This window comes from Calonectris borealis, chromosome 4 (genome assembly GCF_964195595.1).
Source record: "Calonectris borealis chromosome 4, bCalBor7.hap1.2, whole genome shotgun sequence".
Lineage (NCBI taxonomy): Eukaryota > Metazoa > Chordata > Aves > Procellariiformes > Procellariidae > Calonectris > Calonectris borealis.
The window spans coordinates 190,977-212,624 of record NC_134315.1 but is presented as its reverse complement, the minus strand read 5'-3'; the positions used below and the strand labels follow the sequence as shown (position 1 = coordinate 212,624).

Here is a 21,648-nt window from a genome sequence, read left to right as displayed (position 1 = left end):
CATGCCCCAGCGTCCCTGCACAGCGTTAGTCGGGATGCTGCTCCATGCACCGCCCAGCCGCCCGGCGCTTTCCTTCCCGAGCTTGGAGCCGTGCCCAGACACCGGGAGATGTTTGTGAGGCAGGACGCGACGGAGGTGGGGACAGCGGAGGGATGGGGCACCTCGTTAGTATGGACAGCAACAGGCGGAGGAGAGAGCTGGCTCGGGGACGGAGCCAGTGCCACCTGCCCCCGCGCCCTGCACTCGCCGCAGGCTGCGTGCGAGTCCAGGAGGAGCAGCCCCACATTCACGCCTGCCAGCGGGCGCCTGGCCCGGGGCAGCGGCTGTGCCAGCACCCGCGCGGGACGGGGCAGAGCCCGCCAGGATGGCGAGGGGCCGCGGGGCGAGCCCCTGCCCGAGGCCCTGCCGCCGCCGCGGGGTCACCTCTCCCCACTCGTGCCACAGCGACGGCCGGTGCCCAGAGTTCAGCACCCCCCACCCAGGGCCCGCTTCAGCGTCCCTGGCTGCGTCTGTGCCAGGGAGGCCACACGCCAAGCGGCAGAGGGGGGCCGGCTGGCACGTCTCCGCGCTGGACCGGCCTCCTGAGCACAGCTTGGGACCAGCGCGGCCGGGCTGAGCGCTCCCGGCGGGCAGCCTGTGTGTGGCCAGCCTGCTCCGGAGGTTTCCTTAACGAGAGCACTAACAGGCACGGGGCAGAGGGTGCCAGGAGCTGCTCCAACAGCCGAGCACGAGGCAGGAGCACTCCCGGCACGGTCGGAGCGCGGATGCAGCCCCCGTAAGTCCGCAGCGGGGACCTTGCTGAGCCACGGCCGACAGCAGAACGAGACGAGGCCGTTCCTCTGCCTACGCAGCAAACGCGATGCTGTCAGTCAGCGAGGCCGCTGCCGAGGCACCCTCTGCCTCCCGAACCGCACCGCTGGAGAGATCAGAGACAAGCCACAAGGACAAAGAAAAAGTCGATAAATTATACATGCACCAACTCCATTTGGGAACAGCTCTGAGGATGTCAAACACCAAAAGCGAGGACCCTCCCACTCGTCTCTCTGCGTATGCTTTTCGGTACGGTTACATTTAGTGCCGCGTTCGGGCGCTGTTTGCAGCTGTGCCAGCATCTTCGGGCGCTGATAAGAGTCCTGCTGCAGGACGGGATCAGGACTGTGCAGCCCAGCGGCTGCGGTATCTGACGGGCCCCCCCGGACTGTAGCTGAATCTGAGGAAGCTGCTCTGCCGATGGATCCGTCTGGAAGCGCGGCTCCAGGGACATTTTGGATGTACAGACAGGGCCACCGGGAAGGGGCTGTGCAGGAAGCAGAGGCACCCAGCACCCAGCCGCACCAGTGTTTTCCAGCTGCTATCCTCAAGCATATTCACTGGGAGATGGCACTCAGCCCCCTGTGCCTGGGGCCACGCGCTCACCCACGCCCCCCACGCGTTCGGCTACCCCAGCTGATGCACCGCGTGTCCAGCACGCAGCCACGCTCCCTGCTTGCCGTCCTGTGCCCCACCAGCTCCCCCGTGGGCACCCAGTATGGGGACCTGGGCTGGTCAGACTGGAGGAGCAGGAGTAGGGACGTCTCCCGCTAATGCCACCCTACCCCAGAACAAGGTACATATGGGTCTGGCCAGCCCTGCAGTGTCGCGGGCAGTCAGGAGGACAGCGCTGAGAGACAAGGTGCTGGGAAGCTGGAGCCCCTCCGAGGTCCCGAACCCGCAGCAGCCCCTTCCAGGGTCCGGTCCGCTGGGAGCCCAGGGCTGCGGTAGCGCCTCTCTCCTGGGGGACGACTGGCATCGGGGACAGAGGTGGGCAGGGGAGGGGATGGCTGAAGGAGACCTGTCCTAGCTACCGTGTCGTGGCTGATGCTCGTCCTGAGGCGCCCTGTGCAGGCGGCTCTCGGGAGATCCCCGCTAGTGATCAGGAGCAGGGAGCGCTGCCCACGGGCTCCTGCCTGCGCTCAGCCAGGGCGCAGGGCTGCGCGACCTCCTGAGGCCGAAGCAGGAGGTGGGGGCTGAGCCCTGGTGTTCTGCTCCTGCGCGCCCCGCGGGGCTCTGCGCCTGCGGGACGGGGACATCGGGGTCCTCCCTGGGGCGCGACGGTGGAGAGCGGCCTCGGGAGAGCCCGAGCGCGTGGGACGGGGCAGCGGCAGAGCCCTGGTGCGGGGGGTGCCAGGAGGGCGCAGGTGGGCTGGCACCAGCTGGGGCACGCGACCGCCAGCCCGAGGCCGGCCAGGGGCAGCGGCGGGGGAACGGGGTTGGAGCTCGACTGGTCACAGGTGAGGGACGGCAGCATGTACCAGCCACGCCAGTCAGCGCAGGGCCATGGAGAACACGGCTCGTCAAACCCGTTTGCTGTCTGCTTTGATGAGGTTCCAAGTTTGGTTGATGAAGGTAAAAGCCTCGATGGAGCAGACTTGGATTCCTATGAGGCATTTGACATTTTGACGAAGAAAGCAGAATAATACGAAAGCAATGTGGCACACATTAAATGGATTAAAAACTGGCTGACCAGCATGTCTCAAGACATAATCATCCAGCGATCATCGCCAATTAGCCGTGCGTCTGCCCAGGACCTGCGGAGGGGCAGCCGGGCCCTGCACAGGCGCTGCCTGTCACTGACCTCACAGGAAAAAACTCAGCACCGAGAAAACGTGCGGGTTATACCAAGGCTGAGAGAAAGGCAAGGAAGGAAGGAGACCAAACAGAGCCATGAGAGGAGCACGGAGCGGATGCTGCGCAGGAGGGGTCTCTGCTGCGGGACCCTCGGGCTCCTCTCCGGCCAAGCAGGCAGAGTGCAGCAAAACACGGCAGCTGCAAATGCGGGGTCAGCGCAGCCAGGGGAGCGACTTCCTTAAAAAGTGAGGCCAGCCAGCGCTGGAGCAGCTTGGAAAGGATTCGCATGGTGGTGGATCCTCTGTCTTGGCAATTTTTTAAGGTCTGAGTGTTGTTCTCCTCTAGTTCATATGGGAATTACAAGCACGTGAATAAAGTGAGACAGCAGGTCACATCAGATGATGTACAGATAAAACCAGATGACGCCACTATAATGCAAGAGATGACATGAGTACTTCAGCGGTGGGCTCCCCGGTTCAGCTGGATGCTCAGTGAGTTGGGAATGACGTCTCCTCCGCTGAATGAGCCCAGGAGCTGAGGAAGTGTCAGGAACCGCTTCCTATGACCTGGCCATGGACACCACTGAACTTCAGATGTCCAGCTACGGCCATCGAACAGCGGGACTGCAGGCACTGACGGAGGGTCCAGCTGCCCCCCACAGCCGTCAACAACCCTGCCCGCCCCCGGCCAGCTTTGGCCCTTTCTCCACCCATCCTCCACCTCATCCTCCTGGTAATGTCTGTGGCAGAGGGAAAACCAGAGCAGACACATAAATCTTCTCCTCAAGACGCAGGAAGCCAGGAGATTAGATTTATGAGAGAGGAAGTCATATTCTTCTGGAACTGCAGCAGAGAACAGCTAATTACCCAGCTCCACTCACTGGGTACAACGGCTTCTCTTGGGACAAAACCTTTGCTTTTCCTGATCTCCGGAAAGGAAAGAGGTGCTACTGGTGCTGAGAGGGGCGGCACTGGAGGATGAGGCATTTGCTCTCAGCGAGGACCGGGCAGGAGCCAGGTTCATGACACATCACTCAGCAGCAGAGCTTAATCCTGCTTTGGCTCCGAGAGAACTCGACACGTTTGTACTCGGATCAGAGCATCTGTGGGACCTCAGGATGGAGGACTAAGAGCATCTCCTCAGGCAGCTAGCAAACCCGAAATCCGGTTCCTCGCTGAGGAAGCTCCACCACGAAGCCAACTCGTGCCCTGCCCTCGCGGTTCTCTTGGAGGCTCTTCCAGAGCCCGGCTGCTCGGGGGCTCACAGACCTTCTAATTTCCTGCAGGCACTTAATCACGGCCAGTTTACATCCGACTGCGCTCGTGCCAATAGAGCGCTTCCGCTCGAACAGCTCCTCTCCCTGCTCAGCGTTCAGCCCTCCTGTGTTCACAGCGAGGCCACACGATCTTTCTCCGGCCACGCTTTGCAGTGCTCAGCGAGTCCGGCTCTGCCAGGCCAGCTCCCCGCGTCTCCGATGATCCTTGCAGCCTCCCTCCACACCCGCAGCGCTGGACCCCCTCCCTCCTGGGAGCGTTCAAGGCAAGGTCTTGGGCTCTGCTCGAACACTCTGGGCCTCCACCAGAAACACCCGGGCTGGCCCGGCTAAGGACGGCAGGCGCAGTCCCCTGCAGCCGGGGCAATGCCCGGGGTGCCTTGTGCTCCACAGCACCCCCATCGCCCGGGGCCCCGGGGAGTGTCGCTGACACGGGTCCTCCTCTGTGTCAGCCGGGACCTGGTGCAAGCAGCAACTCGCACGAGCCAAGGGATCTGCGCGCGTCTCTATTTAGGTCACTGGCTGAAGTGCTCTGCAGGAAAATTAGTCGCTCTCCCAGCCTCAGGGCCCAGGAGAAGGCTCTCGCCGCCCGGCTGGAGCAGGGAGCCCCCGCCACCTGCCTCACCGCAGCGCCAGCACCCCCGGGCACCATGCGGGCACCTCTCCAGGGCTGCCTGAGGCTCCCGGCCGCCCTCGCCACATGTGCCATGGCTAATGCCCCATGGAAGGGATCCCATCAGTTAGGGAAGAAGCAACAACACCCTCCCGGCATGCAGAGCTCATCGACTCTCACTTGCATCGCTCCTCTCTCTTTCAACTGCAGATATGCCGGTGCTGTCAGATGGAGACTTTACATGGTCAGGAGACACAGTGAAGCACAAAGCCTTTGCACAAAGCCTTCAGAAGCCTGCAGAAGCCAAATCATTCCTCTGTCTCCCATGGATGCTAATACGGCTGTCACGACAGCAGTGTGTCTGTTCTCACTGCTACCCTCTCCGTGCCAGGCAGAGGAGCACTGATACCACCGTGTTAAGTGATACCTGAAGAGGTAGGGTGACCTACCCGGGGGAACAGGGGCAGACCGTAGCAGACAGCCCGTGTGGAGCAGGATGAGGTCAGGAGGAGTTTGTTTCACGTCCCAGGTGTTCCCTCAGCCGCCTCCGTGGAAGAGCGGGCAAGCATCCCTCGCGAGGGCGGCAGCTGCTGCTGGGCACTGCGGTTCAGCACCTTTCCTAGGGGCTACAGAAGAGACCACCGCGAGAGGAAGCAAACACCTTGTTTGGCTGCTTCCTTCCCAGCGAACGTCGCATGGGCAATATCACGTCCCTCCGAGTCCCGGAGACGCCTTGCGCAGCCACACGGACATGGGAAAACGCCTGACGCGGAGATCCGGCCCAGAGAGCGGGAGAGCTCGGCCGGTGCCCAGCACTGGAGCACGCGGGCTCTGCCGGCGCCTCCGACACGGGCTATTCCTGCAGTGATTATGGGACGAGGGAAGTAGGACACGGCCCAGAGACTTTCGGCCACGGGAGACGCGGCTCATCACAAGACTTCCCACAGCTCCATGCTTTCCTGGGGAGGAACGCCTCACCTCTTGGAGAAAGGCGCTCAGGCACCCATCTGGATTCAAACCGCCCCAGCGAGCGGAGCAGCCGGCCGAGCTGGGGAGCCCTGACAGACTGGGACTCCGTGTGCTCCTTCGCATGCCAGAAATCTTATTAGAAAGCCACAAGCTGTCCACAAAGCACATTTCTGGAAAAAGCTAGAAAGGCTTCGCCGCCCAGCAGTTCACAGAGGCGACCGCAGCGCCCTGGCAGACCCTGCGTGCGCCAGTCCAGACTCCTGGGGGCTCAGCCCTGGGCGCAGGCAGCGCCCCCCCCGCAGCCTCGTCCGTCCCCCGCGGGGCAGCCCCCCGTTCCGCCGGCGCTCCCCCGGCCGCGGTCCTGGCAGCCAGCGCGGGAGGCCTCTGCGGCTGCAGCCTCCCAGCACAGATCGGGAGAATGTCGTTTCAGAATACAAATTCCTGCCTTTAAGTGGATTTCCAATGCCATCTAGCAGCCGGCCCCCCTTTATCTTTATGCGCTTTAGACAACACTGGCTACCAGGGGAATTTAGGAATTAGCAAGTGTATTTCTTTGCGTGTGCCTCGGTTTCCCCACCCACCAAACAGCCAGGATGATACGGACCATCTTCGTAAACACACGAGAGAGACCCCGTCCAAAAGCACCAGTTAGGGCTGTATTGTTACTACAGATGGGAATAGACTCACTAATTGTTTGTGGCCTCTGGATGCTACCATACTATTAAATAATTATAATAATTACAATTCATAAAGAAGATAACCTCAGTCTAAAGGAGCTTCTGCATTTAAATCCACTCTGCTCCTCTGAAGGCACTGGAAGGACTGAACACTTCCCACAGAGAGGAGACGTGCCGGGAAAAGACGGCGGGTGCCAGCCTAAGCCCGGCTCTGCCTGGGAGTCTTCCCCGGCGGCTCTCCGGCCCCTCTCCTGGGCAGCACCAGCAGGGAGGGAGCGCAGCCGGTGGTCCCCAGCACCCCCTGCTGCCACAGCTGCCCCAGGGCGCTCGCTCCCATGCCCCCCGGGAGGCGACGAGTGTGGAGACCGCCGGGAGCTGCAAGCTGGCAAGGAGCGCTCTGCACCTCCGAGAGCAGGCAGGCAGCCCGGCTGACGCCCGCTGTCCCCGTGTGAGCACACACTGGCAAAGCCCAGGTGCCAGCGACTACTCATACGTGTCCACCTCGTGCTCCGAACATAAAAAGGGCTCCATGGAGACCTCCTCTCCAGGCTCTCCCCGCACCTCTGTGAGGAGCTGCGGCTCTAACTGGGTTTTCTGTGCGCTCCCGCCGGGAGGAGAGACCCTGGAGCAGCCCTGAAAGCTGCGCCTTCCTATTTCACGGGGAGCAGCTGAGGCTCTGCTCCTGCCTCAGCGGCTGCCGAAGCCCCACCAGCAGACACAAAGGCCTTGAATGCAGAGCACGGCGCTGGGAGCTGCTGGGAGCAACGTGGGCTGAATCCCTCCAGCGTGAGCAGCCGTACCCTCGGCCGGCGTCAAAGCGGCGTGCGGTACAGAAAGTGACATCCCTGGGATCGTGTGTGTGCGTGTGTCAAGCAAACACAGCCCTGGCTGATGGACGCGTCTCCTAACGAGGGGGAGCAGAGCGCCAGCCAGCCGGGCTGAGTGAGGCAGGCTGCTCCCGGAGCGCAGCTCGCTCCCCACATCTCCCGCACGGAGCTGCTCGGCAATGGATGTGCCACGGGCCGGGGCGGCACAGCAGGGCAGGTGGAGCGGGCAGCGGGGCTGCAGCACAGGGGGCCCCAACCCTCAGGGGTCTTCGGCTCCTCTAACACAGCAGCTCTCAGCACAGATTTATCTCCCTCGGCTGCACACCACGCCACCACCTCCAGCATGGCCCAGAGACCCCTGCCATGGCAGCCAGTGGCTTGCTCGGTGCAGGGTGCCCAGTGTAGGGTGCCTGGCATAGGGTGCTCGGTGCAGGGTGCCACCTGCCCCGTGCCTCCTGTGCCTCCCCGGGCAGCTCCTCCTCGGCGGTGGGGCAGAGGAGGGGAGGACCCGGGGAGTGCTGCGACCCCCGGCAGCACGGGGCGCCGGGGCGGCCGAGGCCGCTCGGGGCCGGGCACTGCGCCCCGGCGGCGGGGGGGAAGGGGCACCGCCGGTCGCCCCCTGCTCGCCCACCCGGCTCCTTGCCCCGGCCCCGCCGGCCACCGCGCATCCCGCGGGCCACCGCGCATTCCGCCGGCCGCTGCGCCCGGCTCCCGGCCGCGGGTGCCCATACCGCCCCAGCACCCCCGGGGTCCCCGCACCGCCGCGGAGTCCCGGTTTCGGGGCTCCCCGTGCCGCCCCGCGGTTCCCGGCCCCGGGGTCCCCGCCCCGCCCCGGCGCCCCCGGCCGCGGGTCCCCCCGCCCCGGCCGCGGGGCTGCCACGCCGCCCCGTGTGCCCGCGCCGCCCAGGGTCCCGGTCCCGGCCCGGGTGCCGCCGCCGCGGCGCTCCCGGCGCAACGAGCGGGCGCCGCAGGGCCGCCGCCCGCAGAGCCCGGCCCGGCCGCCGCCCCGCCCCGCTCCGCTCCGCCGGTCGGGGCCCCGCTCCCCAGCTCACCCGGTACCTGGTGCTCGGCGGCGGCGCGGGCCGGGCAGCGGCGGGCGCGGGGCGGCGGGCGCGGGGCACGGCGGGGCGGGGCCGCGCGGGCTCGCCGGTACCGGGGCGGAGCCAGCGGGGGCGGGGCGGGGCGGAGCCGGTGTCGGCGCCGGAGCGGAGGGCGGGCGCTCGTGGCGGGGCGCCGGGTGCTCGGGCGGAGCCCCGCGGCGGGGAACGCGCCTGGGTGCCGTGCCGTGCCGTGCCGAGCCGAGCCGTGCCCTGGAGCCCCGGTACCTGCCGGGCCCTGCCCGCGCCGGGCTCCCCGGGCCGCGCGGCGGCTGCACTGCCGGAGCCGCGCATTCCCGGCCCCGCGCTCCTCCCCTGGCACCGCGGGCACCCGGCGCGGCTCCGCGGTGTCGGGCAGGCGGAGAGGGCAGAGCCGGGCCGGGCCGGGGGAAGGGACCGGGACCGCCGAGGCTCTGGGCAGCGCCCGCCCCAGGGGGGTTCAGGCTCCGTGGCCGGTCCGGTGCTCGCGGCCGGGCACACAGTGGGGCACAGCCCCTGTCCCCCCGCGATCCCCTAGCCTGCCCCAGCCCAGCACCGCCACTGCGCTCAGGAGCAGCTGCACGGGGCCGGGAACGGCCCGTGCCCGCCCCGGGGCTGGGGACGTGGCGGCAGGCAGTGCAGCCGTGGGCACCAGGGGAAGGTGGCCTTGGCACCAGGCAGGGCTGCGGGGCGGCAGGAGCCACGCCACAGCAGCGGGCAGGGGCTGCAATGGGTCCCCGAGGTGGGGAGCAGCAGGCAGGAGTGCAGCATCTCCCTGGAGACCACGGACCCTCTTGTCCAGCTTTTAGCCTGTCCTGCTTGCGGCCCTGCCGGGTGTCCCGGCTGCGCTGGGGCCATGCCGGGGCTGCGGTAGCTCTGCTCCGGGAGGTGCTGGGTGGTGGGACTGTGGCTTGGCTGGGGGCTGTCTGGGACCGTTCGTGTCTGAGACCACCCAGCGGGCCTGGGGGCCACGTGCTGTGCCACGCTACCCCTGGGCCCATTCCCCATGCACGCGCCATCCACAGGACAAATGAGATCCGTATGCACAGCAGTGCCTGGCTGTGTGGCTCCCAGTAATGTAATTTAAATGTAAATGCAGTTTCCCTTGAAGAAGGTGTAGCAGGCGGTGCAGGGAGTTCACCTGAATCTAATTCCAGAGCCACCAGCACAGCTGTTTCCACATGACTGAACTAATCTCATCAAATCCCCAGAACAGTCTGGCTTGCCACAAAAGTTTCCTCCCGTCGCCTTCCTGCCTTGCCCCACGGGGCTGTGCTGGTCGCACGGTGCTTCTCTCTGCGGTGACGGTGGGTGACGTGCACTCCTGGCTGGTACATGAGACATTGCCCCCCAGAACCTCGGCGAAGGCTCAGGCTGCTCCTGCTCCGCCCCGGTGAGCAGGGTGGCTGCACAGCCGGGCTCTGTCGGGGAAGGCGACCCTGGCTCCCACCGTGGCGTCTCTCCCGAGACCAGGGCTCTGTGGCATTGCACACACGGACGCTTGGGGAACATAGGTGGATTTGTGGCACCTTCCCCACTTTGCCAGCACTTGGTGCTTGCTCCCGTGCAGGCAGGGCATCCCCTGCTCCCGAGCCGAGTCCTGGGAGCAGGCCATGCTGTGCAAGGAGGAGGGACTCGCTTCCAGCTTTGCGGGCAAGTTGTACTCGCTCAGACTCGTGCAGGCAGCCGCAGGCAGCCAGTGACCTGGGTGTGTCTGCAGGATCTCTGCGGCGTGCCTGCGCGGCCTCCCTGCGTGCAGGTGCTGCTGGTCCTGCTGCATGCCAGCGTTCAGCAGGGAAGCCTCAGGTCTGTGGCTCCACTTTGATGCTAAAAGGACTGGGACCTGTTGGGTTTTTATTCCTTTGATTCTCACAAGATAATTCCCTGCAAACCTGCCCGCGCCTCGGACGGCAGCCAGGGCTGGCCGCGGGGCACAGTGCTTCCCCACAGCAATCCCCTGCCGCGTGCTGCAGCCCTTCCCGAGGAGCCCCCCGGCCCTGCTGCCGGGGCTGCCCAGGGGCCAGCGGGGCGAACCCCGGGCCCTTGGTCGCAGGCAGCAGCCGCGTGGCCCTGGGCTGTCCCCTTTGGCCTCTGAAACACCCCCTCCGCTGGCTGCCCCGTGCAGCTGGCAAGGGCTGGCCTGGGGCTGCAGCGGGGCTCCGTCCCTGCCACGGAGCAGGGGAATGCTGGAGCCGGTGGAATGAGCCAGGAGGAAGCTCTGGCAGCGGCTGACCTGCCAGGGCTGGATGGGGCCTGCGCCGCCCCGTGCCTTCGTGTGGTGCTGCCGGGGCTGCTTCTGCGCACTCGGGACGGGCAGTGGTGCTCAGCGCCCAGTGGTGCCCTCGCAGCGCTCACAGCACGACAGTCTCCGGGGAAGGGTTGGCACCTGAAACCACCCCCAAAGCTCTGTTGGTGACACTGGGGCACGGCAGGGCTTTTGCTCCTCGTGAGCCTGCCAGACGGTGCTCTTACCCCCAAAATAGCCGCCCTTTTCCCGCAGTCTCCAGCCCTGGGTGCACCCCCAGGACAGCTTTCCAGCTGAGCAGTCACACAAGGGCTACGCTGAAAACTGGGTCTTTAACAATAGGAAGCGTCAGGCGCTCTTGTGGCCAAGCATTCGCCCCCCCGGCAGTGCCAGGCTTCCCACCACGCTGGAGCGACCTGAGGGACCCCGGGCTCTGCCCGTCCCCGGCACACCATGGCCAGCGGTGGCTGCATTGGTTTGTATGTTCCCCGGCACGGGCGGCTCTGGTGGTGGTGCGCGGGGTGACAGCACCCTTGCGATGGTGGTTGATGCTGAGAGCAGCCAGGTTTTCCACACGCCGACTCTGCTGCGGCGCTGCGGGGGCTGGGCCAGGGCTGCTGCATCCCCGGGTGGCTTCGGGTGTGGGGCGACTCCTGGGATACAGACTCCCAAAGTGTCACACGAGGGCTCGGAGCTGCGTTGCACGCACCCAGGCACGGGCTGTGGTGGTGTCTCCCTGCACTCTGCCCCATCAGGGACTGTCCCTTCTGTCCGGCAGCAGCCGCCCTTTGGGAAGTAATGCTTTAAAGCGTCTCCCTGAGCTCGGTGCTGCAGCTGGCCACCGTCCGAACGAGCAGAGTCGGGAGGGTCCTGGCAATTGAGCAACACCCCTCTTCGGTGACCCGGAGCCCTGACCCCGTTGGCTTTCAGACTTCAGGTGCTGCTCAGTTCCCCGGGGAGTTTTCCGTAGTTTTTCCCGAAAAGCAACTCTATTGCAGACTCCTCTATGTTAGAAGTTTCATCAAGAAAATGTTGTACTAATTAGCTAAATGGAAGCTGAAACACTGTGGTGAGCAGCAGGTGGGTGTTGCACCCTGCCACCTGCGCCTCTCATTTCACGAGCGAAGCAGCTGAGCACAATTTGGAGGTCAGGCACAGCCCTTCTCTCTGTGCAGAGAGGCCTCCTGGTCAGCCTGCGCCATCGCCGCGCTGCTCATCTCGCAACAAAGCTGTGGGCGCCCAGAACGGGAGTGGAGTTAATGGCTCAATTTGGGACCCTTCGCCAGAGGCAGTCTAGACACATCGGCCTCCGGAAAGAGCTGCTTGCAATTTTCAAAATGCACTTACATCCACGTATTGCCTTAAATTACCTTAAAAATTACAGATGTTTGCTACAGCAAATATGCTATATAGTTATGTCTGCATCCTCTCCAGCGTCACGGCAGGTGTCAGCGCTGTCCCACCTCGGAGCAGGATGCGTGGGACCGGGAGAGGAAGGGCTGGCTGCAGGAGCTGGGGCTGAGTGGGGCAGGAGGAGAGGTCTGGAGCTCCGGGGAGGAGGGTACCACAGCAGGCAGAGGGCGAGGGCCCCCCGGGCAGCTGGGGCTCCGGGGTACGGACCAGCCGGAGGAACACGGACGGGTGCGCGGGGCCTGTGTGACCCAGTGCACCCCACGGTGCCGGCCATGGGGGCCCCCCGCGGCCCCAGTGCACCCCACGGTGCCGGCCATGGGGTCCCCCCGCGGCCCCAGTGCACCCCACGGTGCCGGCCATGGGGGCCCCCCGCGGCCCCAGCACACCCCATGGTGCCGGCCGCGGGGCCTCGGCAGTGCCTGACCAGCCCCTCTCCTCCAGAGTCACTACGTGGCCTGCATGGCCGCCATCCTGAGCCAGATGGACAAGGACCACTACAGCTCCTACATCAAGGCGTTCCCCTCCCGGCCCGAGCTGATGGTGAGTGCTGCCCCGCACAGCGAGACCCGGGCCCTCCATCACCGGCACCTCCCTGCCTCTCCACCCCACGTCTCGGCTGGGGAATCCCACTGGTCCCAGCACCCTGCCTGCACCTGGGCACCCGGCACTGGTGCCACCTGCCCTGGAGCCCGGCACAGCCCACATCCCCGCTCCACGGAGGTGAAGCTCTCACTGCGGGGTGGCAAGGGTCGCTCAGCACAGCATCGCCCCGGGAGGGCATCGTGGTCAAGCCCAGCTCCTGGCATCTCCTCCTCCCCGGCAGGACTTCCTCATGGAGACCTTCATCCTCTTCAAGGACCTGATTGGCAAGACGGTGTACCCCTCCGACTGGATGGTGATGAACATGGTGCAGAACCGGTGAGGACCTCTGGGCTGGGAGGGACGCGCAGGTGGACATCGGGGCTGGATGTGAGGACCTGGGGTGCCTTGCTGGGCAGAGGGCACACAGGCGCCGCAGCGCGGCTGTGCCGGGCAGCCTACGGCTAGCTTAGCCCCCTCGAGCAGCCTGGGCCCGTGCCAGGGCTGGCGCGGGGCAGCCCCGGATGCTTCCTGCTCTGTCCTGGGAGTCAGGCCCCACCGGGGAGCCGGGTGGCAGAGCTGCTCTCTGCAGCCCCGTCGGTGTGCTGGGGGGCTCCGGGGGGCAGCGGGAAGCTGAAGCCAGACAGCCCATCCCCCCACCCTGGGTGTCTGTGCACGGCGGGGATGCCGGGCGTGCAGGACCGGTGCACCCGGGCAGCCCTCGGCTGCACCGCAGTGGGCAGAAAGGACCAGCTGGAGTGTGGATGCGGGCAGGAGCCCCAGCCCCAGGGCTGGCCCCTGCCTGCCCCCCGCCGCTCCTTGCCTCGCTGGGAGCCGCCGGCCCGGCTCTCCCCTCGCTGCCGTTCGGCCCTGCCTGCGGGCGGTGGGCAGGCAGCGCGGCCGCCCTCTGCTCAGCGCCCCGCGGCCCCTCTCCCCACAGGGAGTTCCTGCGCGCCATCAACCAGTTTGCTGCGACCTTGACGGAGATGTTCCTGAGCAACAGCAGCTTCGAGCTGCAGGTGAGCGGGCGCTGGGGGCTGCCTGTGCCCTGCGGGGGCCGGGGAGGGGACCCAGCCTGGCACTTGGTGCCGCCTGCCCCCCCCAGCCCCCTCTGCCACCCAGCCTGGCATTCATCCCTGTGTTTTCACTGCAGCTTTGGAACAACTATTTCCACCTGGCCGTGGCTTTCCTCACCCAGGACTCCCTGCAGCTGGAGAACTTCTCCCAGGCCAAGCGCAACAGCATCCTGGCCAAGTGAGTCACCCCCACCTTCACTGGCCCCCCCGGCCCGGCTGCCCGCTGGCATCACCTCAGGGCTGAGCTCTGCAGCTCTGCTTCAGGTTCCTGCTGCCACGCTGTGGGGTCAGGGATTTTGGGATGAGTTGGTCGGGCTGTGCTTGGGCTCCTGGCCTGGACACTGCGCCCCAGGCTGCAGAGCGATGCTAACCAACACCCATCCTGGCAGGTACGGGGACATGAGAGCCACGATCGGAACTGCCATTCGGGACATGTGGTACAACCTAGGTGAGCCACAGTGTGGCCAGCAATGAGGAGGCTTGGCGAGTGTCTGCAGGCTGGCGTTCATCAGCACTGCTGGGGAGCTGGATGTTGCCAGTGTGGGGCATGGGCGCCTCAGGCGTCAGCAGGGTGTATGAGCCTGCAGGAGTGTGAATCTGCAGGTGTGCAAACCTGTGGGGCGTGCAAGCCTGTAGGATGTGCAATCTATGGGATGCTGCGGGATGTGCAAGTCGGTGGGATATGTGAGCCTGTGGGATGTACACATCTGCAGGCGTGCAAGGCGGCGGGCGTGCGAGCCCTCAGGCACCGTGGCCAGTCGTGAGCTCCCACTCCCTGCAGGCAGCCTCCCCTCTCTGGGCTGGCATCTGCCTGCAGCCCTGCCTTCCCGCTCCCCAGCCCTGCGGGCTCCTGCCTTGCCCTGTTTCCCCTGCGCGGTGTGGGTCGCGCTGCCGGCAGCATCCCGGGGCCAGGCAGGTGGGGAGGACGCAGCACCTTGGGTCTCTGCCCCGTGCCCCAGCAGAGAGCAGGGAGCTGTGGCGAGTCTGTGGGGCAGCCCGCAGCGCAGTGGTGGAGCAGTGACGGGTGCCCGCAGGCTCCTGCGTGGGTTGTTCACATGTGCCAGGGCCTCCAAGACACCAGCACAACCCCAGCTGTGGTGCCACAGCTGAGTGTTTGCCGTGCTGTCCTGGCCATACAGCATTACCTGCCCAACAGCACGGCTACCCCGGATGATTGCCCGGCTCTGCTGCGGCCGCCTGCCCGAGGCACGCAGACCTCCTGGCACTGTTCCCCCTCCTCTTCCGTGCATTGCTGCCTGTTTGCAGCTGCAGGGCCCCAGGCCAGGGCTGGCCCCGGGAAGCAGACTGCAAGAGCCCGGGCCCCCCAGCCTTCCCCGCCCTCCCCAGGCCATCGCAAGATTGAGTTCATCCCGGGCATGGTGGGCCCCATCCTGGAGATGACGCTCGTGCCAGAGCTGGAGCTGCGCAAGTCCACCATCCCCATCTTCTTCGACATGATGCTCTGCGAGTACCAGCTGACCGAGAGCTTCAGCCGGGTGAGTGCTCAGGGCTGCGGCTGGGCCGTGGCAGGAGGCCAACGGGGCCGGATCCTGCTCCTCACCCGGGCTGGACCGTCCCTTTCGGGGTGAGTGGAGGTGATGCTCAGCCTCCCCTCTCTCATCCTGGGATGTGGGGCTGCAGGAGGGAGGGGCAAGGGACAGGGGACGGAGGGAGCTGGCGCGGACATGAGGAGCAGGGAGAGCTGCCGGGTGATGCAGAGGATTTCCCAGGGACGAGCAGGGACAGCTCAGGCGTCACCCACTCAGCCGTCCCGGCACTGGCTGGAAACAAGAACACCGCGGGAGGTGGGAGGTCTGCACAGACCTGCACTTCCGTTTCTCTTCCCTTGTTGCTGTCATTTTTCTCCATGCAAAAGGCTTTTCCAGTTTTTGATTAGGTGGCATTTGTCTCTTCTGAGCTGGAAGCCTTTCTCCCTGTTGGGGCGTCCCGCGGGAGGAGGGGCTGGGACTGCCCTCAGAGCCGCGGGTGACGAGGGTCCTGCTGCAGCCCCTTCCCCAGCCCCGTGCTCACACCCGCGTCTGCAGCCACAGGAGAGCGGTGCGGGCACGGCTGGGCTCAGGGGACCTGAGGCCGTCGCAGGGGGTGTCCCTGCGCCGTCCTGCTGCGGCACAGGGGCTCTGCGGCTCAGGAGCCGACCACGACAGTGCCCCCGGCTCAGGGGGACAAGGTCCCCTGAGTTTGGGATGTGCAGACCCCGGAGGGACCCAGCGTGGAGGCAAGGGGTACCAAGGGGTACCAACAATCAGATACCTGCTCCAGAGCCCCCATCCCACACTGTGCACGTGCGGGATCCCCCCAGGCTTTTGGGTCCATCGGCTGCAGCTGGAGCACAAATCCCGTGGACCTGAAGACCGAGCATCAGCTGGGAGATGGGGGACCCCAGGCTGGCACAGCCCTGCCACCCCCAGCAAGGAAGGCTGTGGCTTTAGGGGGCACAGGGCACTGCCCAGAGACCCCCGCGGTCAGCCAGGCCCATGCTGCTGGGGGACGGCGACGAGGCCAGCGCAGGAGTGGGACGGGGACTGGGGAGCAAGTCAGGGACCCAGAGAGCAGGATGGGGCCCTGCCTGTGCCGGGGCAGTGGGGGCACCCAGCCGCACCAGGGAGCAGCATGGCCTGGGAGGGGGACAGGGACCTGTCTGTGCCGGGCAGTCCCAGGGGAAAGGGCTGCAGCAGCCGAGCCTGGGGGCTGTCTGGGGGCCTGAGCTGGCTCCAGCTCCTGCAGCCTCTCCTGTCCCAGCGCTGTGGCCCCATGTCCTGGGGGGCCGCAGCCACGGCAGCCTGGGGCCAAGCTCAGCGCATCCTTGACTGCGCTCCTGCACGTCTCTGCAGTTTGAGGACGAGATCCTGCACAAGCTGGACAGCGAGGTGGAGGGCGGCCGGGGAGATGAGCAGTACAAGCAGCTTTTTGAGAGCATGTGAGTGTGCGGTGACATGCCCGCAACCTTCTCTCCAGGGCACGACCCTTTGCTGCCTACCATCCTCCTGCCCCCGCTGAATCTTGGCCATCCCGCTCCTCGCGCTGTGCCTGACCCGGAGCAGGCCTCTCGGGGGAGCGGGACCCGAGGGGAGGCAGCCTGCAGCCCGGGCAGCATCACCTGCCCCTTGCACACCGCTGCTGCCCCGGCAGCCTGCCCCCGCCTGCCCCCGGCAACGCCCCTGCCCCAGGAATTACCCCTGCCCTGCCCCAGGAATTACCCCTGCCCTGCCCCAGGGGATGCCCCTGCCCCGTGGTGCCCATCACAGGTTTGTGTGCAGGGTGGCTGGAGCTGTCACGTCCCTCCCCCGTCCTTGATGTGCCTGGCGGGGGGCAGCACGGGGCTTGCTCTGTCTCGCTGCAGAGCGGGTGTTGCTTTTTGTCCCTTGTTGGGGGAGCTGAGCCGGGGCAGTGGTGGGAGCGTTGCGGAGCTGAGCATGCAGTGAGACCCGTGACCTCCTCCCCTCCCCAGTCTGCTCAGCTGCTGCCGGAGACACCCTGAACTGGCCAAGCCTGGGGAGAACTTCGTTGCGCTGGTGACCGGGCTTCTGGAGCGGCTCCTCGACTACCGGGCTGTTATGAATGACGAGAACAAAACCTACAGCATGAGCTGCACCGTCAACCTCCTGGTGGGCACCTGGCCCGTGCCCCCAGCTCCCCCAGGGCTCAGCCCTCTGTCCCCCGGGTCCCCCCAGGGGCTGTGGTGCCCCTGGCACAGCAGAGATGGGGTGCACATGGTGCCAGACCCGGTGTTCCCCGGGAGGTGCTTACTGGGAGGCACTGTGCAGCTCCCCGCTGCTGAGGGCAGCCCAGTCCCCGCGCAGGGACGGTCCCGGCAGCACCATGACCCAGATCAAGGTGTGGGAGAGTGGGGGGCTGCGGCACGTGACCCTCCTGGGCTCACTCCGAACAGCCTTGTCTGCTTTTCCCCAGAACTTCTACAAGGAGATTGACCGCCAGGCCATGTACATCAGGTGAGCACGGCCCCAGGGAGACCGGCATCGCCCCGGGGTGAGGAGTCCCGAGCTGCCCCAGCCCCCCGCCGCCCTGGCCCCAGGCACACGGGAGCGGCCGGAGGGGCAGGGCGCCGGGGGCTCTGCCCCCCCCAGCTGCCAGTGGGGGACGCTGCCCTGCGGGGGAGCACGGGCCGGACCCCGAGCCACGCCAGCCGTCGTGCCTCCCACACGGTACCCTCGCTCCCAGGTACCTGTACAAGCTGAAGGACCTGCACATCAGCTACGAGAACTACACGGAGGGAGCCTACACCCTGCTGCTGCACGCCCGGCTCCTCAAGGTAGGGCACGGGGGGCACAGGGGCTGCGGGGGCCGCCCAGCTGGGCCAAGGGCTCGGCGTGATGGGCTCCCGCTGCCTCTGCGCAGTGGTCGGACGAGGCGAACACAGCCCCCATGCAGGGCTTGCACAGCCCCAGCCTGCACACCCAGCGCCAGCTGAAGGAGGCTCTCTACAACCAGATCATCGACTACTTCGACCAGGGCAAGGTGAGCGCAGCCGCGCGCCCCCGGCAGCCCCACTCCCCCTGCCCAGCCAGCGGCAAGCCTGGCTCCCCAGCCAGCGCTGCCTCCTGCCCCGAGCCCCCAGCCTCAGCACAGCCCACCCCTGTGGTGGAGCTGGAGCTGCCCTGCAGCGGGACTGGGCTGGACGGTTCAGCCCACAGCCCCCCGGCTGCCGTGGCTGTCCTTTCCCCCATCCCAGCCCATCCCATCCCAGCCCAGCCCATCCCATCCCATCCCAGCCTTGGTCCCCAGCCTGGGGGCCAGGAGCTGGGGCACCCAAGGAGAGGGGCTCGCCCAGGCAGGGGGCTCAGGTGCTGGAGTTGGCGAGAAGCTGAGTCCCGCTGCAGCCCACCAGTGCCCAGCCGGACCACCAGCCCGCACAGGGAGAGCCCTCCCCTCCTCGCTCCAGGAGCAGGGGTGTGGGTGCCCCCACAGATGGTGCTGGTCTCTTCTGGAAGCCCCCAGTGCCCCCCCACCCCAGCTCACCCCGCACCACGGGGCCCCCGCCCTGGCTCCGTCTTCTGCAGATGTGGGAGGAGGCCATCCACATCTGCAAGGAGCTGGCGGAGCAGTACGAGAACGAAGTCTTCGACTACGAAATGCTGAGTGACATCCTGGTGAGTGCTCGCCCGGGCTGGGGCGGGCAGCTGCTGGCAGAGCGGGCTGGGGCACCGCGAGCCGTGGGGAGGGACGGGGGGTCTGCAGGGCTCCCATCCCACGGCAGGGCCCTGTCCCATCCCCACTCCTGCCCCTCTCCCCTTGCAGCAGCGGGAAGCCAAGTTCTACGAGAAGATCCTGAAGATGCTGCGGCCCAGCCCGGACTACTTTGCCGTGGGCTACTATGGGCAAGGCTTCCCCACCTTCCTCCGGGTAAGCCAAGGCCAGTGCCGTGCCAGCAGCCAGGACGCTGCACCTGCCCAGGCCAGCGCCGGTGCCCAGGCCAAGCCTCGTGGCCGTCTCAGGGTGGCACCCTGTGAGCTGAGCCCCGGTGATGTCCCTGCTCCCAAGGGACAGGGCCCTTGCCGCGGTGGTGGTGACGACCGGGGCCCCAGTGCGGGTCTGTGCCACGTCGTACCTGGGCTGCAGGGACAGATGTGTGTTGTACCCTACCTGTGGTGCAGAGAGGGGTCTGCGCTATTTATGAACAGATTCGGGTACCTCCGGGGTCGCTCCAGGAGCCCCGCCGACCCTCTCCCCACCAGCCCCCTCCCCGTCCCTGCAGCGCGGTGCTGTAGGCGGGGGCTTGCTCAGCACCTCTCCCTTTTCCTGTGCTGGCAAACAGGCTCCCGGCGTCCACCAGCGAGAGCAGGGCTCGTCTTTCTGGATGGCAGCAAAGTGTTTCACCCCTGTTCACTCCTGTTACATCCCTTAGGTTTTTCATCCACTCAGGTGTAAGCTGGTGGGTTTCTTCCATCCAAAGTGTTGGTCCTTATTTTCCTTCCCCGCTGTTACAGCCACAGCGAGGCGGCATCATTTCCACAGAGGTCACAGTGGGTTTCAAGGGCTCCTTGCTGTCTCCTGGGTGGTTTCTGTATCCACCGACCGCAGACTCCGGTCGCTGCGTGCCCGGCCAAAGACCTTTGCTCAGAGCCCTGTCTGCCCGAGCCAGCCCGCACTTTAATTCCTTTTTCCTCCAGTTGCTGGGTTTGGGGAAATATTTTTTTTGAGAGGGGGGTCTCCCGCTCGGCTAAGGACCCAGCCTCCTCGGCGCCTGCACCCCTAAGGCACCGGGGCTGGGACGGGCTGCCATCTTCCTCCCCCCAGAACAAGGTCTTCATTTACCGGGGCAAGGAGTACGAGCGCCGGGAGGACTTTGAGATGCGGCTATTGAGCCCCTTCCCCAACGCCGAGAAGCTGAAGAGCACGTCTCCACCCGGCCAGGACATCACCGGCTCCCCAGGCCAGTGTATCCTCCGAGCGTGGGCACGGGGCCGGGAGGGTGCCATCGCCCCCTGCGCGGGTCCCGCAGCGCTCCCCACGCACCCCTGGGGCTCTCCCGCTCCGGGCCCGGGGGCCCCGCCCTCCCGCAGCCCCCGTCCCCCACGGTGTGCGCCCGTGGCTCCTTCACTCCCGCAGATATCCAGTGTTTCACCGTGCAGCCGGTGGAGGAAGCCAAGGTCCGGTTCAAGGACCGGAGCATCCCGGAGCAGATCACCAAGTGAGTGCCCCGGTGCGGACGGGGTGCACCCGCGCTGCTCCGCGTGAGAGGGGACGAACAGGGGGACTGCTCCCATGCTCTGCCCCTTCCCTCCCCTGCAGTTTCTATAAAGCCAACCACGTCCAGAAGTTCAGCTACTCACGGCCCTTCAGGAAAGGCCCAAAGGATCCAGACAATGAATTTGCAGTGAGTGCTGCTGGGGGCTGCCGGGACCCCCGGCTGGGAGGGAGAGCTGGGGAGGGCCGTGTGAGGAGCCGGGTGTCCAGAGGAAGGGGGATGCAGGAGAGACAGGGGGTCCCCCAGTCCTGGGATGGGGAAGGTGGTGGTCCCACGCCCGTGGGAAGGGGAGATGGGAGCCCCTCGTCCCACGGGGTGTCCCAGGGCGATGGGGGGAGGGCAGCAGGATGACTGCTGCCCTCCCCGCAGACCATGTGGATCGAGCGGACGACCTTCGTAACAGCCTACCCCCTGCCCGGCATCCTGCGCTGGTTCGTGGTGACCTCCACCACCACGGTGAGGAGGAGGGTGCGGGGGGAGCGGGGCCCTCCCAGGGCATCCCTTCCCCGAGCAGCATCACAAACCCCAGATCCAGGTGGGCGCGCTGCCCCCAGCCCCTTCCAGGTTTCCCAAGCTCAGGTGGCTGAAGCCACGTCCCGCCCGGTGCCCCGGCCCCCCGGCCCCCCCGCGGTGCCCCAGCCCCGCACCCCGTCAGTCTCTGCTCTCAGTGCAAACCCGATCCAGCTCACCCAGCGCTCGAGCCCCCAAGCCCCATGACTCCCAGCTCGCTCCCGCGCCCCTGCGGTCCCTCGGGTGCGTGGTCCAGGGCAGCGCCTGCGGCAGAGCGGACCCACTCCCACGTGCACCCTCCGCCTGCAGAGTGGGGTGCGAGCACGGCCCCCTTCCCTCTGCGAGCACAGAGCCCAACTACCACCCCTGCCCAGCAGCGGGGGATAGCCCCCCTTCGGCATCGCCTCGGCCCCCGCTGCCCCGGCTCCAGGGCTGATCTCGGGCCAGCGCCACGTGGGAACGCTGTCCCAGGCCACGTCCCCAGGCCACGGGGAAGGGTTTCTCCACTGACACTGGGCACAGAGACCCGCCGGCACTCAGGGCACAGACAGCCTCCGTTGGCTGCTGCCGGTAGCATCAACCCGGTGACAGGGACTGGTTCGTGGGCTCACCCACCAGGACGCACATCTCCTCCGTGGGAAGCAGGAGACCGCATGCAGAGAGACCGCCCTGCCGGCCTGCACCAGGACAGGCAGGTCACTGGGTCAGCCGGCTGCTGACCTTCCCTCCCTCCCTCCCTGCTCACAGACCGTCGTCTCCCCGTTGGAAAATGCCATCGAGACCATGATGAAAACGAATGAGAAAATTATGAGCGAGATCAACCGGCACCAGAATGACCCCAGTCTGCCCATCAACCCACTCTCCATGCTGCTCAATGGCATCGTGGACCCTGCTGTCATGGGCGGCTTCGCCAAGTATGAGACGGTGAGGACACACGGGTGCTGCGCCGGGGCTAGCACAGGGGCTCTCGGGACTGGCGACCGCAGGCACTGGCACTGCTTCGCACCATCCCCTGCTGTGCGGAGCCGAGCCAGCCCGTCAGCGGGACTGAGAGGG

The 21,648-nt window shown here is 66.3% G+C and overlaps 1 protein-coding gene across 1 annotated transcript in view; it reads left to right on the top strand.

Moving 5' to 3' along the window:
• LOC142081563 (dedicator of cytokinesis protein 2-like) overlaps positions 1-21,648 on the top strand; it is an 81,761-nt gene that overhangs the window by 56,469 nt on the left and 3,644 nt on the right. Inside the window, exons 29-46 of the mRNA XM_075148230.1 lie at positions 12,142-12,240; positions 12,524-12,618; positions 13,220-13,298; positions 13,433-13,533; positions 13,745-13,803; positions 14,703-14,851; positions 16,208-16,293; positions 16,825-16,981; positions 17,286-17,326; positions 17,556-17,646; positions 17,733-17,852; positions 18,395-18,484; positions 18,633-18,737; positions 19,632-19,773; positions 19,944-20,025; positions 20,127-20,211; positions 20,452-20,538; positions 21,340-21,516. Coding sequence (XP_075004331.1) covers positions 12,142-12,240; positions 12,524-12,618; positions 13,220-13,298; positions 13,433-13,533; positions 13,745-13,803; positions 14,703-14,851; positions 16,208-16,293; positions 16,825-16,981; positions 17,286-17,326; positions 17,556-17,646; positions 17,733-17,852; positions 18,395-18,484; positions 18,633-18,737; positions 19,632-19,773; positions 19,944-20,025; positions 20,127-20,211; positions 20,452-20,538; positions 21,340-21,516 — 1,845 coding nt within the window. The remainder of the gene's footprint in view (positions 1-12,141; positions 12,241-12,523; positions 12,619-13,219; positions 13,299-13,432; positions 13,534-13,744; positions 13,804-14,702; positions 14,852-16,207; positions 16,294-16,824; positions 16,982-17,285; positions 17,327-17,555; positions 17,647-17,732; positions 17,853-18,394; positions 18,485-18,632; positions 18,738-19,631; positions 19,774-19,943; positions 20,026-20,126; positions 20,212-20,451; positions 20,539-21,339; positions 21,517-21,648) is intronic.